General features: G+C 55.1%; 1 protein-coding gene across 4 annotated transcripts; it reads right to left on the minus strand.

Moving 5' to 3' along the window:
* Window positions 1–287: 287 nt before the first annotated feature.
* Window positions 288–15,595, minus strand: ACAP1 (ArfGAP with coiled-coil, ankyrin repeat and PH domains 1). 4 transcript variants are annotated; one of them, XM_055255970.2, is made up of 22 exons: window positions 15,295–15,595; window positions 14,713–14,770; window positions 9,996–10,115; window positions 9,735–9,788; window positions 9,589–9,647; window positions 8,514–8,697; window positions 8,338–8,382; window positions 8,132–8,227; window positions 7,965–8,039; window positions 7,440–7,549; window positions 5,505–5,556; window positions 5,309–5,409; window positions 4,869–4,992; window positions 4,558–4,769; window positions 3,820–3,889; window positions 3,584–3,678; window positions 3,329–3,498; window positions 2,601–2,773; window positions 1,722–1,831; window positions 1,538–1,648; window positions 760–809; window positions 288–470 (listed from the first exon to the last, which is right to left on the minus strand). In XM_055255970.2, the coding sequence occupies exons 1-22, from the start codon at window positions 15,345–15,347 to the stop codon at window positions 370–372; spliced, it is 2,223 nt and encodes a 740-aa protein (XP_055111945.2). In that variant the 5' UTR covers window positions 15,348–15,595; the 3' UTR covers window positions 288–369. The 4 variants fall into 4 exon arrangements, with proteins under 4 accessions (XP_055111945.2, XP_063485608.1, XP_063485610.1 ...); XM_063629538.1 differs by lacking the exon at window positions 14,713–14,770 and having other exon boundaries at window positions 5,309–5,445; window positions 15,295–15,571; XM_063629540.1 differs by lacking the exons at window positions 4,558–4,769; window positions 4,869–4,992 and having other exon boundaries at window positions 15,295–15,573.
* Window positions 15,596–17,307: the final 1,712 nt, after the last annotated feature.

A 17,307-nucleotide genomic window follows, 5' to 3' on the forward strand; every position in this document is an offset into this window, starting at 1 on the left:
CCGGGGTGGCCCGGGCGCGCTCTCTCCCCGGCGGCGCGGGGCCAGCGAGCCCCAGGGCCAGCCCCACCCCTCGGCAGGACTGGGCTGGCCACGTCGCCCCAGCCCGAGAGCCCCCGCCCCGCAGCGCCCGGCGCTCAGGCCCCGGCCGAAGCTGCCGCCTAGCTCCCCGGAGTCGCCCCTTGCTGGACTCGAGCTCGCAAACCCCCAGCCGCTCCCCGCACCTCGGGAGCCGCAGCGCCCAACACCCTACGGGCCCGAAGGTGGCGCCCAAGAAGTGAACCAGAAGGGAAGAGCGAAGCACGGAGGCTTTAATGGCCGAGGGCCCGGTGGCAGGGAAGGGAGGGAGGCGCGGGCCCCGAGGGCCTAGGGTCACAGCGTGTGGAGGTCATGACTGCGCCGGCTCAGCTTCTCCGGGTCGTCTGACGCCATGAGGGAGAAGTCGCGGAAGATGTCAAGATACGTCTCATCCCCTGGGGGAGGGAAGAAAGGCCGGGAGGCGGCTGGCCCCCTGCAGAAGGGCAGGATCCGGCGGTTGGGGTCCACCTGGGGATCTCGCGCCCCGAGCCTGGGTGGGAACGTGCGCACCGCGGGCACCGCGCCAGCCCCTATGCCTTGCCAGGGCCTGGCACGTCGCATGCACCCAATACGCATTCGTTAACGGAATGAATGCAGTTGGGCACTACGGAGAGAGGTCACCGTGGACCAGAAGCCCAGAGTTCAGGTGTTGGGCCTGGGGGGTGGGGTGGGTGTATTGTTTACCTGCCTGCCCCTGGGCCGCTTCGGCCTCCCTCATCTTTGCCAGTCGTAGCCTGAAGGGGAGGGAATTAAGAAGTGAACGACACTATCTTTGGCCGGGCGCAGTGGCTCACGCCTATAATCCCAACACTTTGGGAGGCCGAGGCAGGCGGATCACGAGGTCAGGAAATCGAGACCGTCCTAGCCAACATGGTGAAACCCCGTCTCTACTAAAAATACAAAAAATTCGCCGGGCGTCGTGGCGCACGCCTGTAGTCCCAGCTACTCGGGAGAGGCTGAGACAGGAGAATCGTCTGAACCCGGAGAATCGTCTGAACCCGGGAGGCGGGGGTTGCAGTGAGCCGAGATTGCGCCACTGCACTCTAGCCTGGGCGACAGAGTGAGACTCCGTCTCAAAAAAAAAAAAAAAAGACACTACCCTCACCTCCCCCACAACTTCCCATCCTTTGAGCTGGGTTGCTTTCCGTTCATCTGCCCCCAACCCCGGGGTCACGTCTAGTGCTAAAAAGATGCCTGACAGCAATGTTGATGGGCAAATAACATCTCCCAGGATGGGCCAAGCATCCTCGCACCCTGCCCGCCCTCCCGTCTGCCTTCTACTCCACGTCCCAATGCACACTTGGCGCAGCCTTTCTCGAGCCTGGCGCCGGCGCTGGCCCAGCCCTTCCCGAGGCCCCACCGGGCAGGCTCCTGTTTCGGCGTCAGCCCCGCCCGCCCGAAGGTGGGCGGGCGGGGGTGGGGGGAGTCCCAGCGCCAGTCCCGCCCCTTCAGGCATTCTTACAGGGTGACGATGTCAGCGTTGGCTGTTTCCATGGCGATGGTCAGAGGGTCCCTGCCCTCAGAGTCTCGAGCCCCCAGATCAGCCCCCCGTTTCAGGAACAGGCAGGCGAGCCTGGAGAGAAGAGCCAGGGTCAGCCGGCCGCCCAACTCCTCCCAGCCTTCCTCCCCGTGGCCATCATCCCTACCCTGTGTGGCCAAGAATGGTTGCGTGGTGCAGCGGGCCCCGGCCCGCACTGTCCGCTTGGTTCACGTTCGCCCCGTTCTGGAGGAGAAACTCACAGGCCAGAAGAGAATTCTGCATGGAGAAGTCGAGAAGGGGGGTTGAGGGTGGCATCCCTAGTGGTGGATTTCAAGATGTCTTAGGGTGGCGCCAGTTCAGAGAATGGGAGGGTGGAGTGTGTTAAATCAGGAGTGTAGAAGGGGTTACAGCTGTCAGGCTTGGCTCTAGCTCTTTGCATGTATTCATATATAAATCCATAGTACAAGCCTATGAGGTATGTTACTATTTTACAGATGAGGCTGAGAGGTTAATAACTTGTTAAAAGTCTCCTGTAGGCCGGGCGCGGTGGCTCACGCCAGTAATCCCAGCACTTTGGGAGGCCGAGGCGGGTGGATCACGAGGTCAGGAGATCGAGACCATCCTGGCTAACACGGTGAAACCCCTTCTCTACTGAAAATACTAAAAATTAGCCGGGCGTGCTGGCGGGCGCCTGTAGTCCCAGCTACTCGGGAGGCTGAAGCAGGAGAATGGCGTGAGCCTGGGAGGCGGAGCTTGCCGTGAGCCTAGATCGTGCCATTGCACTCCAGCCTGGGGGACAGAGTGAGCCTCCATCTCAGAAAAAAAAAAAAAAAAAGTCTCCTGTAAGAGATGAGAGCCTGGGTTCAAACTCAGGTTCTCTGCCTTCAAATCACACATTTAGCAACCAGTCTCTATTGCTTATCTCTCCCTATGAGTGGAGGCCCTAGGGAACAGGTGGTGGGAAGAGGAGGTAAGGGCAGGGCCCAGAGTCAGGAGTAGGTGTCAGAGCCCTAGGGTGGGGTGGGGAGGTCGGCAGGGCTCTTACAGCAGCTGTGGCCTGGATCAGCGGTGTGGCATTATCTTGGCCCCCATTGACCCAGTTGACATCAGCTCCATGGGCAAGGGCATCGGCCATGGTGGGAAGAGATGGAGGATGCCCAGACGCTCGAAATAGCAGGGCCCCAGGGTGCAGGCTTCGCAGGTCCTCAGAGGGAGGCTCTGTTCAGGGGATTTGGTTCTGTTAGGGGGAAGCAGCTCCGAGTCTGGGAAGAAAACCCTCAGCACAGTGCCCCAATGCTATAATGGGACAGGTCTCTTCTAAATGATGGGGAGCTTGGGACTGTGGAGGGAATAGAGTGATGCAGGCGTGGGTATGTGTATGAGTATGCATGTGTACGAGTCCCTAGGGTGTGGGGGAGAGACGGCATCATCACCTCATCCGGTCCAACCACCCCGACTGCGGGATGACACAGGTGAGCTGACTGCCTGACACTCGGCCTCAGCTCTCAACCCCTGCCGCTCCAGCCAAACCCACCCCACTCTCTCTCCTTTTCTCTTGCTGCTGGCACCCCTTACCCTCCCCGCCCATGCCCAGCCCCACATTCCTTCCCATTCTTAATGTCACACTCCACCGTAACCCCTGCAACGGCAGTCCGGTCCCTCCGACATTCTCCAGGGGGAGGCCTGGGCTTCACACTCTGTGCCTCCCCGCAGTACCTGGCACACTGCCGAGCACACAGCAGGTGCTCAATGAATGCCCAACCAACCCTATACCTGGCTTGGATCTCAAGCTCCCTGGCCGGGGCCTGATGGAAGGCTTTGGGGGCACAGGAGGCTGCCCCCTTGGGGGCCCCCGGCCACCTCGTCGCCCTCGAATCTCAGGCAGCTTGGTCAGGAACTTCTTCTCCACGTATTTAGCATGAATCCAGGCCTCCTTCTCCTGCCTGTGGGAGGGGAGAAGCAGGCAGTCTTCCCTCTTCTTGCTCCAGGGGTCCCCCATTCCTCTGGGAGGCTAAACCCCAAGCTCACCGGGAGCAGCTGGGCCCTGGTTTCTTCACTGCCATGGCCTCCACGCGGGCCTCATAGATCTGGTTGATGACGACATTTCCCAGCTCACACATGAGCTTCGGGAGGCCCAGGCAGAGGCAGAGGCAGAGTCAGGGAAGGTGGGGGCGAGTGACTCCTCAGGGATCACGCCCCTGCACCCCCAAGTCCTTGCCCCACCCCAAGTTCTTGCCCCCAATCTTCACAATACCCCAAGTCACCTTCACTAGTTCTGGCTCCCATGAGTCGAGGGTCAGAGACCGGACTTTGGAGAAGTGAACACCAAGGCTCCTGGAGGGCCAGAGGGGAGGGTCAGGCCCTGTGCAGGGGGGCAGTGGCCTGGGGAGCTGCTGCTGCTCCTGAAGACACTGGGAGGCAAGGCTGGCATGGGGGCCCATGCAGAGGTGCTGGCCCAGGAGGCAGGGCAGCTGCGGCCATGTAGCTACCATGTAGCCTTGACCCGGCCCTGGCAGGACTCTGCCTCGTCACCAGTCCTTCTTCCTTAGGTTTCATTTCAAGGCCCTCATCACTCCAGCCACCTCCCTTCTCTAATGACACTTTGGCCTGGACGATCTCTCGCATGTCACCTCCCTTCCACCACACTGAGGTGGGGGGCGAGGGCCTTAGACACTTGCTAAGGCCTCATGACTGTTTCTCTGCCTAGTCTTCATTGGCTCCCAACCCTCAGCAGCCTTGACCCCACACTTCTTCCAACCAAGCCAACAAATTCTGGGTATCCCCCAATTCTGGCCAGACTAGGACACAGAGGGGCTAGGCCCCACCTGGGTCCAACTGGCACCCCACAGGCTTGGGCCCAGGCCTGGTACCCAGTGACAAAGCCAGAAGCTAAGAGAGGAAGCCAGGACAGGGAAGGAAGAGGGACCGGTGTGATGAGCTCTCTATTGGAGCCGCACTGCAGCCGAAGGAGTGGGGCTCCCGCATGGGCCTCATGGAGTAACCTGTGGATGCCGGAACACTGAATGCAGAGGGTGACACCAAGGTTGATGCTGGCCCACTCCGGGGCTGGCTCCCGGCAGTCGCAGCACTGGGCATTGCCATCCACACTCTGGACCTGGGCCACCACGTGCCCGACTCCCCCAGGCTCCCTTCCCCTGGCCATTCCACCACAACCCAGGGTGGCAGCAGAACCTATGGCCAGGTGTCCCGAGCCCTGGGGGAGACAGGAGAAGAAAGGGTGGCCAAGGGGCCTAGGGTAAAGGGTGCTCCATCTCCATGGGCAGCCTGGCTCTGCAACCCCAGGTTAAGGTACCTGGCCTGGACCCCGGGGGCTGTCATCAAGGCGAGCCTGACTGAAGGCAGAAGCGATGCTGCTCTGCACAGCACTGACCCACAGCTGCAGGAGGCGCTCTGAGTCAGCCTGGAGGAGGCAGGACCTAGGTAGGAGGGTGAGGGAGATGGCAGAGGGGTCTGAGGGCTGGGAACCAAAGTGGCAGGATGGGCAGGCTGACATTCAGCCAGTATTCAACCAGTTCCAGTTGCATTGAAAGACTTCTGTACCAGTTGGTAATATTCTCCTAAATATCCCCCATCACCCTGTACCCTCTTCCACAACTGCCCCCCAGTCCAGCCGCCAAAGAATTAAATTAAGGTCTGGAGCTGCATGGGGGGCCTCCACTGTGGTGGGCCCTGCCTTTCAGGTTGGCAGCTGTTTAGACATATTAGAGTATCACCCCTGCGGATTGCACTCACTTGCTGGTGGACACCACCTCAAAGCAGAACCGCCTTTCTGAGTCAGGGCAGAGTTTCACTGTGCAGAGACGAAGGTCGTCCACCACCACAGTCACAGGGTCCTGGCAGCATAAGGTGATAAGGGGCCAGATGTCCAGCTGCAGGCAAGAGCTGAGTCTCCCTGGGGCCCAGGCATCCAAGACCCAGGCTTACTCACCTTGTACTTCTTCTGGTAAACCAGTTGGTTGCTCTGAATGGTGAACCAGCGTCTGTAAGAGAAGGAAATCATTACAGACATGGGCAGGAAGAGAGGCTGTGCTCTTTGCCCATGAGGATCTTACTGAGAGGAGAGACACCTGGGCTGTCTGTTCCACGAGACATTCCAGAGAAGGGTGGACAGTTGTGCAGATTGGAACATCTAAAGGATGCTGTTCCTATCTTGGACAACCCAGATTTCATATACTTATGAAGACAACTTTCCAGCAGATGGCAGTAAAATTCTTTTTCTAATAAAATGTCTATTGCTACAATTTAAAAAATACTATTTAGGCTGGGCTCACACCTGTAATCCCAGCACTTTGGGAGGCCGATGGGGGCGGTGGATCACCTGAGGTCAGGAGTTTGAGACCACCCTGACCAGTATGGTGAAACTCAGTCTCTACTAAAAATACAAAAGTAGCCAGGCATGGTGGCGGGCGCCTATAATCCCACCTACTTGGGAGGCTGAGGCAGGAGAATCGCTTGAACCCAGGAAGTTGAGGTTGCAGTGAGCCGAGATCGCACCACTGCACTGCAGCCTGCACAACAGAGCGAGGCTCCATCAAAAAAGAAAAAAAAAAGAAAAAGAAAAGAAAGAATCTTGGGGGCCAGGTACAGTGGCTCACCCTTGTAAACCCAGCAATTTGGGAGGCCGAGGCAGGCGGATTGCTTGATGTCAGGAGTTTGCGACCAGCCTGGGCAACATGGTGAAATCCTGTCTCTACCAAAAATACAAAAATTAGCCGAGCGTGGTGGCACACGCCTGTTGTCCCAGCTATTTAGGACGCTGAGGAGGGAGGATCACTTGAACTCAGGGGACAGAGGTTGCAGTGAGCCGAGACTGCGCTACTGCACTCCAGGCTGGGCAACAGAGTGACACCCCATCTCAAACAGAAAAAAAGAAAGAAAAGAAAAAGAAAAAAGGTATCTTGGGGAAGTGGCTCCATTTTCTAATTTGCACAGAGATCCCATGTGGGCTAGCAGTGGCCCTAGAAGGGGAAGGAGTCAAGTCACAGCATGCCACCATCCTGTTCCAAACTCTATAGCAGCTCCCAGTTGCCCTCAGAGTAGACCCCAAATCCCTACAAAAATCTATAGGGCCCTATAATGACTCATGCCCCCATTAGCTCAAATTTCATCTCCTACACATCCTGCTCCCTCACTCTGTCCAGACCCAGGGCCGCCACCCTGCTCATCCAACTCCCCAGCTATCTCAGGGCCTTGGCACTGGCTCTTCCTTCTGTCTAGAACTTTCTTCCCCCAGATATCCTTCAAGTCTTTATTCAAAAGTTACCTTCTCATGAAGCCCACACTGCCCAACTATTTAGAACTGTAACCCCTACCCAGCTCCCCACATCCCTTGCTTTATTCTCTCTGTCCCATAGCACTATCACCTTCTTTTTTTTTTTTTTTTTCTTTTTTTTTTTTTTTTGAGGCAGAGTCTCGCTGTGTCACCCAGGTTGGAGTGCAGTGGCGCGATCTCGGCTCACTGCAAGCTCCGCCTCCTGGGTTCACGCCATTCTCCTGCCTCAGCCTCTCCGAGTAGCTGGGACTACAGGCGCCCGCCACCACGCCCGGCTAATTTTTTTGTATTTTTAGTAGAGACGAGGTTTCACCGTGGTCTCGATCTCCTGACCTCGTGATCCCCCCGCCTCGGCCTCCCAAAGTGCTGGGATTACAAGCGTGAGCCACCGCGCCCGGCCTAGCACTATCACCTTCTAACATAGCACGTAATTTACTTACTAGGTTTATCGTCTGTCTTTGCTGATGGAATGTAAACTCTACTGAGGCAGGGGGGGTTCATCTGTTTTTCCTTGCAGTGCTTAGCGTGCTATTACCACCCGAAAATACATCATTGGGTGGGGCGGGCTGATTGGGGGTGTCCTCTCCTCACCTGCTCCAGGTCTTAAATGCGTTGCTGGCCCGTTTGAAGAGATGTCCTTCCATCACCAGGCCACCAGGCCCCTCTCTTAAGCTTGGTTCTGGCTCCTCGCCACCCAGCTCCTGCAGGCACAAGAGGATCAAAGGGCAACTGAGATGGGCAGAGACCAAGGCCATAGGCATCTGCCTCCTGCCCACAGCCCTAGCCCTCACTTTCTGCTTTTTGAAATCTTTTTTAAAATTTATTTTTAGAGACAGGGTCTTGTTCTTTCACCCAGGCTTAAGTGCAGTCGTGTGATCATAGTTCACTGCAGTCTTGAACTCCTGGGCTCAAGCAATCCTCCCACCTCAGCCTCCTGAGTAGCTAGAACTACAGGTGCATGCCACCACACCAGCTAATTTTAAAATTTTCTGTAGAAATGGAGTTTCACTACAATGCCTAGGCTAATCTTGAACTCCAGGCCTCAAGCAGTCTTCCCACCTCAGCCTCCCGACATGTTGGGATGACGGTCGTGGGCCACCGCACCTGGCCCCTCACCTTCTGTTTCAGCAGCACATGTCTCTGCTCCATGTCCCTCTTCTCTCGCGCTGAATTCAAGACCAACTGGTGCAACTGGGCACAGGAAGGGCATCTCAGATGTCCAAGGCCCCCCAGTTAGGAGTCCCTAACCTCCCTCCACCACCTGCTGTGCCCTGGGGCCCCACCTGGGTGCCCAGCTCCTTTCGATACTGGGACAGCCGGCTCAGCTCCTCATGGCCTTGCTGGAAATGGGTAGCCTGGGCCTCCACCAAACGCAGCACCTGGGGGACAAGGCGGGTAGTGGGCGGGCTGAGGAAGAACCCCTTTCCCCCTTCCCTTGTGCTGGCAGCAGGCTCCTCTCCACCCTGCCCTCACCCCCACCACAACTCACAAAATCCATGATGTCAAACTTCCTCTTGTCCTCAATCACGTTGATCTGAGGATGTAAAAAACCCCAGGTCAGTCTTGAAAACACAGCACCCCTTCCCACTGCACACTGGGTACCCCCCAGCCTCGAGGTGACACCTGAGGCTCTGGTACCCCAGGAAGACAGATTGGGGCAGGCACCTGCAGGGCATAATCCAGTGCCCGTCCCTGGTACCCAGCTCGAGCCGTCCTCAAAGCAGCTCCTGCCTCTTCTGCCTCCTGGGCCCGGCGCCTGGGAACCTCTGCATTGTGGGTTAGGGCAGCCTCCAGGCTCTCAGCCCCCCGCCAGAAATCCCGGCGAGCCTCTCGGAAACCCCGCAGACCTCTAAGGATGGGAAGATAACACAGAATCGCAGCTAACACCCACCTGCCCCAGCAGAGCATTCCCAGAATAAAGCCCTCATGTCCTTTCAGTTAGTCTCTGCAACGTGGGAAACCCAAGGAGATCCCTGGGACGGAAGTCAGGACACCAGAAACCCCCAATCTCACAACTCTGTCACTGGGAAGGCTCCTGTGGTCATGGGAAGAGGATGGCAGGGCTGGTTTCCGAGAAATAAGGCCCCCTTCCCTCGCATCTCATTCCCCCTTTTAAAAAATTTGTTGTTGTTGTTGTTTTTGAGACCGGGTCTTGCTCTGTTACCCAGGCTGGAGTACAGTGGCACAATCATGGCTCACCGCAGCCTTGACCTCCAGGCTCAAGGAATTCTCCTGCCTCAGCCTCCCAAGAAGCTGAGACAACAGACATGTGCCACCACGCCTGGCTATTTTTTTTTTTTTTTTTTTTTTTAGACAGAGTCTCACTCTGTTGCCCAAGCTGAAGTGCAGTAGCGTGATCTTGGCTCACTGCAACCCCCACCTCCTGGTTCAAATGATTCTCCTGCCTCAGCCTCCTGAGTAGCTGGGATTACAGGCACCTGCCACCATGCCCGGCTAATTTTTTTTTTCCTATTTTTTAGTGGAGCCGGGGTTTTGCCATGTTAGACAGGCTGGTCTCGAACTCCCGACCTCAGGTGATCCACCCGCCTTGGCCTCCCAAAATGCCGGGATCATAGGCATGAGCCACCACGCCCGGCCTAATTTTTGTTTTTTTGTGGAGACAGTTTCGCCATGTTGGCTAGGTTGGTGTCGAACTCCTGGGCTCAAGCAATCCTCCCGCCTTGGCCTCCCAAAGTGTTGGGATTATAGGTGTGAGCCACTGCACCCGGCCCCATCTCACTCCTTGACCAGGGTCTGGATCTGCTGCTGCAGTATGTGTTGGGTGGCATCTAGAAGCTCCTGAGGGAAGGAGATGTTGGTAGACTGGGGTCAGGACCACAGGCGACCTGGCCACCATTCCCACAATCCCTACCTTCCCCTACTTACCGCATGGCTGTCCAGCTTGTGATTCAGGCTCACGGTGAATTTTTCCAGACACTCCTAGGCAAGAAGAGGCACAGAAAGAGTACCAGGCATGGGGTGGCAGCACCCTCCTGACTCGAGACCCAGCCTGCTATGGCTATCACGGACAGCAGCCCAGCCCTGCTCTGGCCTGGAACCTGCAGACCCCAGGCCAGCCCTCCTCTTCTGCAGCATCCCCTCCTCGTCCCAGACCCCTTCCCACCCAGATGCAGACCCTCCGCATACCGCCATCATGGGCTCTGGTGGACCCAGGCGGGCCAGGTCACAAATGCCGACAACGAAGGTGCGGCTGGCAGCAAGGTAATGGCGCCCACTTTCCAGGAGACCAGTGCCCAGTTTCAGGAGCTGGGAAAGAAGGAGGGTAACAGGGAGCTGTGCCGTCATCCTCACACCCGGTGACGCCCCCACACCTGCCCCACTTCCTCTCCCCTTGCCCAGGGCGGCGCTCCCCCATTCCTGCCCGGCCTCACTGCTCTCCAGGCTCATCCAGCTCTCCCTGTATCTAACACACACCTGCTGTGTTCTCATCACTGCGTCTTTGCTCCCACTGCCTTGGGCCTGAAACCAAATTCCTGCCCGTTCCTCTCAGCCTGTCGCCAATACCTCTGTCAGCCTTACCTCCAAAACATCTTTCCCTGTCCACTTGCACATATATCTTTCTGCGCTGCCTGCTTGCTTAAATCCAGAGCTCCGTGGAGATTCCAGCCTCCTGCACGGTCTGGATGCTCTACCTAGTTGCTATTAAATTCTACAGTATTGGCCAGGCGCGGTGGCTCACACCTGTAATCCCAGCCCTTTGGGAGGCCAAGGCTGGCCAGTCGCTTGAGCTCAGGAATTCAAGACCAGCCTGGGCAACATGGTGAAACCCCATCTCTACTAAAAATTCAAAAATTAGCCAGGCGTGGTGGCACATGCCTGTAATCCCAGCTACTTGGGAGGCTAAAGCAGGAGGACTGCTTGAACCTGGGAGACTGAGGCTGTAGTGAGCCGAGATGGCACCACATGCCTGTAATCCCAGTTACCTCAGGGGCTAAGGCAGGAGGACTGCCTGAATCCGGGAGGTCAAGGCTGCAGGGAGCTGAGATGGCGCTACTGCACTCCAGCCTGGGTGACAGACCGAGACTCTGTCTCAAAAAATAAATAAATAAATAAAATCTATAGTATTTACTGCTAGGAGTTGTCCCATTCTGTGCTCACTGCACGTTCCCTCATAAATATTAATCCATCCTCCAGACCATGGGTCAGGGCCAAGAGGAAATGCTGGGGTACTCCTGGGGCCCACCCTATCTGGCCCTTTTGACTGACAAAGAGACTTGATAGGCCAGGCAAGGTGGCTCAGACCTATAATCTCAACACTTTGGGAGGCTGAGGTGGGTGGATCACCTAAGGTCAGGAGTTGGATATCAGCCTGACCAACATAGTGAAACCCCATCTCTTTTTATTTTTCTATTTTTGAGACGGCGTTTCGCTCTTGTTGCCCAAGCTGGAGTGCAATGGCACCATCTTGGCTCACCGCAACCTCCGCCTCCCAGGTTCAAGTGATCCTCCTGCCTCAGCCTCCCGAGTAGCTGGGATTACAGGCGCCCACCGCCACACCCGGCTAATTTTTTGTATTTTTAGTAGAGACGGGGTTTCACCATGTTGACCAGGCTGGTCTCGAACTCCTGACTTCAGGTGATCCACCTGCTTCGGCCTCCCGAAGTGCTGGGATTACAGGCATGAGCCACTGCACCTGGCCTGACCAAGATCAAATCTTATCAGACATCACCATGGGTTGTCTGTGACAAGGTACAAGGATGTTCACATATGACTGTGTGAATCTGAGGACTCTGTGTCTAGTTTTTTCCTTACCATCTCAGCCCCTCCCCCTTAGATGAGTAAGAAACTTTCATAACACTGGACTAGTGACAGACTGGGACATCTGTTCAATAGAACAGTACTCAGCAATAAAAAGGAACAAACTGTTGATATGTGCAACAACTTGGATAAACTTCAAGAGCATTAATCTTTTAAAAAATTATGATTATTTTTAGAGTTGAGGGCTCTGTCGCCCAGGCTGGAGTGCAGTGGTGGGATCATAGTTCACTGCAGCCTTGAACTCGTGGGTTCAAGGGATCCTCCAATCTTAGCTTCCTGAGTAGCTGAGACTACAGGCGCACACCACCACGCCTGGCTAATTAAAAAACAAAACAAAACATTATTTAGAGACAAGGGTCTTGCTATGTTGCCCAGGCTGGTCTCAAGCTTCTGGCCTCAAGCAACCCTCCTACCTTGACCTCCTGAGTAGTTGGGATGACAGGCATGAGCCACCACACCTGGCAGCAGCATTATTCTGAGTGAGGGGGGAGGGGGAAGCCAAATCTCAAAGGGTCACATAGTGTATGATTCTATTTATGGAACATTCTGGAAATGACAAAAGTAGAGAGATGGAGAACAAATCAGTGGTTACCACGGATTAAAGAAGTGTGGGAAGGGTGTCGGGTACCACTGTAAAGGAATTCCGTATGTCCATTGGTGTGTGGTGATGGTTAAAGTAATCCATACACGTGATAAAGTACCATAGAATTATATACAAAAACACCAAAAAAGAGTATATGCAAAATGTAAAATCGAAGTAGGATCTATAGAGTTTATTTATTTATTTAGAGACAGAGTCTTGGTCTGTCGCCCAGGCCGAAGTGCAGTGGCACGATCTCCGCTCATTGCTACCTCCGCAGGCTGGAGTGTGGTGGTGTGATCTCCGCTCACTGCAACCCCCGCCTCCTGGGTTCAAGCAATTCTCCTGCCTCGGCCTCCTGAGTAGCTGGGATTACAGGTGCATGCCACCACACCTGGCTAATTTTTGTATTTTTAGTAGAGACAGGGGTTTCATCATGTTGGTCAGGCTGTTCTCGAAGTCCTGACCTCGTGATCCACCTGCCGCAGCCTACCAAAGTGCTGGGATTACAGGCGTGAGCCACTGAGCTTGGCTAGAGTTTATTGGGGTTTTTTTGTTTGTTTTTGTTTTTTGAGACAGTCTCACTCTGTCGCCCAGGCTGGAGTGCAGTGGCACAATCTCCACTCACTGCAAGCTCTGCCTCCTGGCTTCGTGCCATTCTCCTGCTTCAGCCTCCCGAGTAGCTGGGACTACAGGCACCTGCCACCACACCCAGATAATTTTTTGTATTTTTAGTAGAGACGGGGTTTCACAGTGTTAGCCAGGATGGTCTTGATCTCCTGACCTCGTGATCCGCCCACCTTGGCCTCCCAAAGTGCTGGGATTACGGGCGTGAGCCACCGCACCCGGCCGAGTTTATTGTTAATTGTAACGTGACAATATTAATTTCCTAGTTTTAATAATGTACTAGTGTTGTATAAGATGTTACCACTGGGGGAAGCTGGGTGATGGGTACGTGACACCTCTCCTTACTAGTCTCCTGAGTCAATAATTTACTCAAAATAAAAAATTCAGGCCAGGTGTGGTGGCTCACACCTGTAGTTCCAGCACTTTGGGAGGCTGAGGTGGGAGGATTACTTGAGCCCAGGAGTTCCAGACCAGCCTAGGTAACATAGGGAGACCCTATCTCTACAAAAAATAAAATTAAATTTAAAAAAGCCAGGCACAGTGGCATGTGCCTGTAGCACAGCTACTGGGGAGGTTGAGGAGGGAGGATCACTTGAGCCCAGTAGTTCAAGCATCTGGGATCACAGCTGTGGCCACCCCATCCAGTCCATTGTTTAAAATTATTATTTGTAGGCCAGGTGCGGTGGCTCACGCCTGTAATCCGAGCACTTTGGGAGGCTGTGGCAGGTAGATCATTTGAGGTCAGGAGTTCAAGACCAGCTTAGCCAACACGGTGAGACCCTGTCTTTACTAAAAATACCAAAAAAAAAAAAAAAAAAAAAAAAAATTAGCCAGGTGTGGTGGTGCACACTGGTAATCCCAGCTACTTGGGGGGCTGAGGTAGGAGAATCGCTTGAACCTGGGAGGTGGAGTTCCAGTAAGCGAAGATCACACCACTGCACTGCAGCCTCGGCGACAGAGCAAGACTCCATCTCAAATAATAAAAATAAAAATAAAATTATTATTTGTAGAGGTGAGGTCTCACCATGTTGCCCATAAAACAATGTTGCCCACTAAATTTGTGACAATTTGTTACACAGCAATAGAGAACTAATATATAGCATACAAATACATAATGTGTCCGAGGTAAATGTTGCAAAGAAAAGTAAAGTGAAGTAAGGGGAATGAGAGTGCATTTGAGTGTATTTGTGTGAACATGCTGTTTGATAGAGTGCTCAGGTGACGCCTTACTGTCTTGAATTGAAACGTTTCACTGGTTTGTCTTCCAGTCAGCCTTTGGGCTCCGTGGGAGCAGAAATGATCTTGCCCTCCCTGAATGCCCAGGGCCTGGCACAATGCAGGAGGAGCTCAAGAGCTGAACAAGGAAGTCCAAAATTAAGTCTTTTTTTTTTTTTGAGACAGAGTCTCGCTCTGTCGCCTAGCCTGGAGTGCAGTGGTGCGATCTTGGCTCACTGCAACCTCCGCCTCCCAGGTTCAAGCGATTCCTCTGCCTCAGCCTCTTGAGTAGCTGGAACTACAGATGGGCGCCACCAAGCATGGCTGATTTTTGCATTTTTAATAGAGACGGGGTTTCGCCATGTTGGCCAGGCTGGTCTAGAACTCCTGACCTCAGGTGATCCATTCACCTTGGCCTCCCAAAGTGCTGGGATTACAGGCATGAGCTACCATGCCTGGCCCAAAAGTAAGTCTTGTTTTCCAAGATCCTGAGCTTCTTGTCGGTACAGAACCACCTTTTCTGCTTCTCTGCAGTCTCCAAAATATCTCCCCTACACAGTATTCAATAATCCCTGGAACGCATTCTGTGTCTCCAGCTTTCTCCCTGGCCCTACCCCTCTCAACCTAATCCATTCCTGGGTCACCTCTCCATGTCAGGGTCACCTTTTCCAGACGGGTCTCCAATTCTGACACTTCGGCTTCCACCAGCTCAATAGAGGCTCTGGGAAAGAGGGGGTCATGGGAACAGAGCTTGGGTTCATCTGGTCTGTCTGCCTCATCAGGCGGGATGGAGTTGCAGGGCGGTGGGTACGGAGGAGAAAGCTGCAGAGTTGAGAGGCTCGCCCCCCACCCGCCCACTTGTGCTCTACCCGCTCTGCAGTCTGGGAGCTACCACAGCCCAGGCCAGAGCAGGAAGGGTAGAAGGAGGGTGGATGTGGCCAGGGCAGGAAGTTGCTAACCGCCCCAGAGCAGGTGCTGGGGGAGGGGCAGGGGTCCCACTGAGAGGCCAGAGGGAATGCCAGCTCTAGGGGTGAGGGAAACTGCAGAGGCCAGAAGGAGCATGCAGGGGCAGAGAGCATTGGAGTACCCTGCTTTCATAACTGGGGTACCACTTTGGCCCACAGGCTCGCTCCTGCCTCTTGGAGGCCTGCTCCCTGGAAGGAGATCTGGCCTGGGGAAAGGTGTGTGTGTGCTGGGGGTGTTAGACTTTCCCCTCCTTAGCCCCCCAGACCAGTTCACACTTACCGGAAACGGGGTGAGTCCTTGAGACACTCCTCGAAATCCAGCTTGACCGTCATCTCAGCTTGCCTGCTGTGGGGCCAGTGGGCCCTGGAGGCCGGGCACCTGGGGATGCAGGTGGAGGCACTTTCTGTCCCAGGAAGGGGAGATGATGGGGAAGGAAGAGAGGGACCTCCGCGGAGAAGGGCCTGGGGGGCACAATTCTTTCCCCAAGGGGAAAGGGGTGTCCTAGGAGGAGCTCTCACCCCACACTTCCAGGCAGTGCTGGGAGGGGCAGGGGCGGGGCCTGCGCGGAGATGGGGGCCTGAGATCAGAGAAGCCACAGCCCCGCCCTCAGAGACGATCTGCCAGCGCCTTCCTCCTGGGGCTCTAGCCTCTGTTTCTTTCTCTCTTCATGGTTGAGTCTTGGGGGCCTGGCAGATCTAGGTTCAAATCTTGGCTCTGTCACTTAGAGGTTGTGTGCCCCTGGACGAGCTCTTTGATTCCTCAGTTTTCTCATCTGGAAGATGGGAATGATAACCCCTTCCTCCAGGGCTGTATGAAGTGAAGAAGGTGACAGCAGTAAATTCATGGTTCACTAAAATTTATTTATTTGTTTATTTATTTATGAGACGGAGTCTCCCTCCGTTGCCCAGGCTGGAGTGCAGTGGCGCGATCTCGGCTCACTGCAACCTCCACCTCCTGGGTTCAAGCGATTCTCCTATCTCAGCCTCCCGAGTAGCTGGGACTACAGGCTCCTGCCACCATGCCCGGCTTTTTGTATTTTTAGTAGAGAGGGGGTTTCACCTTGTTGGTCAGACTGGTCTCGAACTCCTGACCTCAGGTGATCCACCCACCTCGGCCTCCCAAAGTGCTAGGATTACAGGCGTGAGCCACTGTGCCCGGCCGGTTCACTATATTAATTGCATCAGTCATTGTCATCCTGCTACAGCTTGGGCCTTCTCGTGATTCTAGGCTCCTGTGGAGTCCAGAACCCTGGACTGCTCCCAGCTTTCTTCGCTTTGCCGTCATATTCATGGTTCCTGTGTGTGAACTCCCCTTCCTCCTCCCCTCTCCTCAACGACGGAGCAGGCCCAGCCTGAGTACCCGATCCACAGCTCCCAGACTCTTGCTCTTCTGCTCTTTATTTCTATTCATAGGGTGGTCATGAAGGGAAGGTTGCCCCCACTCCACCCCCAACCAGCCCCATTTTCCATTGTTTGCTTTCCTTTTCTTGAGTCCATCGAAGTCCCAGGGTTTCATCTGGAGAGAAGAGTTTGAGTTCATGGCTTTCTCGTAGCAGGCATGAGATCTTGTCCATGTGACTCTGGATCCCCTAGAACCTCCCCACTCAGCTCCTCTACCTCTCTGGCCAGTGTAAGCATCCCCTTGCCTCTGCCCAGGCTCAGTGTGCCCGGCTGTGCTTGTTCTGGCTTGAGGAGTTGGGGTTGCTTCCACCCTCCCTCTCTGAACTCCTTGGGCTTTGCCAGCTCAGCCCCCCAGCCACCAGCTGGACACCACTTGAGACTCACTGTCTTTGGAGGACAGAGAAATACCTGGAGTGGGGTGACGTGGCAGAGAGGAGTTAAGGAGGAGGCGTGGAGCCAGTGGGTGATGCCAAGCTGGAGGGGGTCCCAACCGCTTCTGAGTCTCCTTCGTTCCTCTCCTGTCCAATGTGGACCTTGGACTTGAGGCTGTTCAGGGCCTCTCCTTCCACCTGTTGCTGATGTACTGGCCTGAAAGAATTGGAGGGCTGGGAGATGGGAGCTTGCCAAGAGACAGCTCCAGGGAGATGGTGGCCTGGTGCCCTCAACAGGCTGCAATGGTGTCATTGTCACCATCAGGGAGCTCTCTGTGGCCTTGTGATCCCTAAAGGGGCCTCCCATGTGGTCCAGTAGGTGGACCTCAGTGCTTACGGGGTTCTCAATCACCTAGGTCAAGCTTGTGGAGCCTAGAATCAGGGATCAGGGCTGGAGTACCCATCAGGCTGTGGGTTCCCAGCCCTCCTGCCCCCTAGGCTGGCCTGCCCAGGCTCTTACC

The sequence above is a fragment of the Symphalangus syndactylus genome, chromosome 20, assembly GCF_028878055.3.
Source record: "Symphalangus syndactylus isolate Jambi chromosome 20, NHGRI_mSymSyn1-v2.1_pri, whole genome shotgun sequence".
Lineage (NCBI taxonomy): Eukaryota > Metazoa > Chordata > Mammalia > Primates > Hylobatidae > Symphalangus > Symphalangus syndactylus.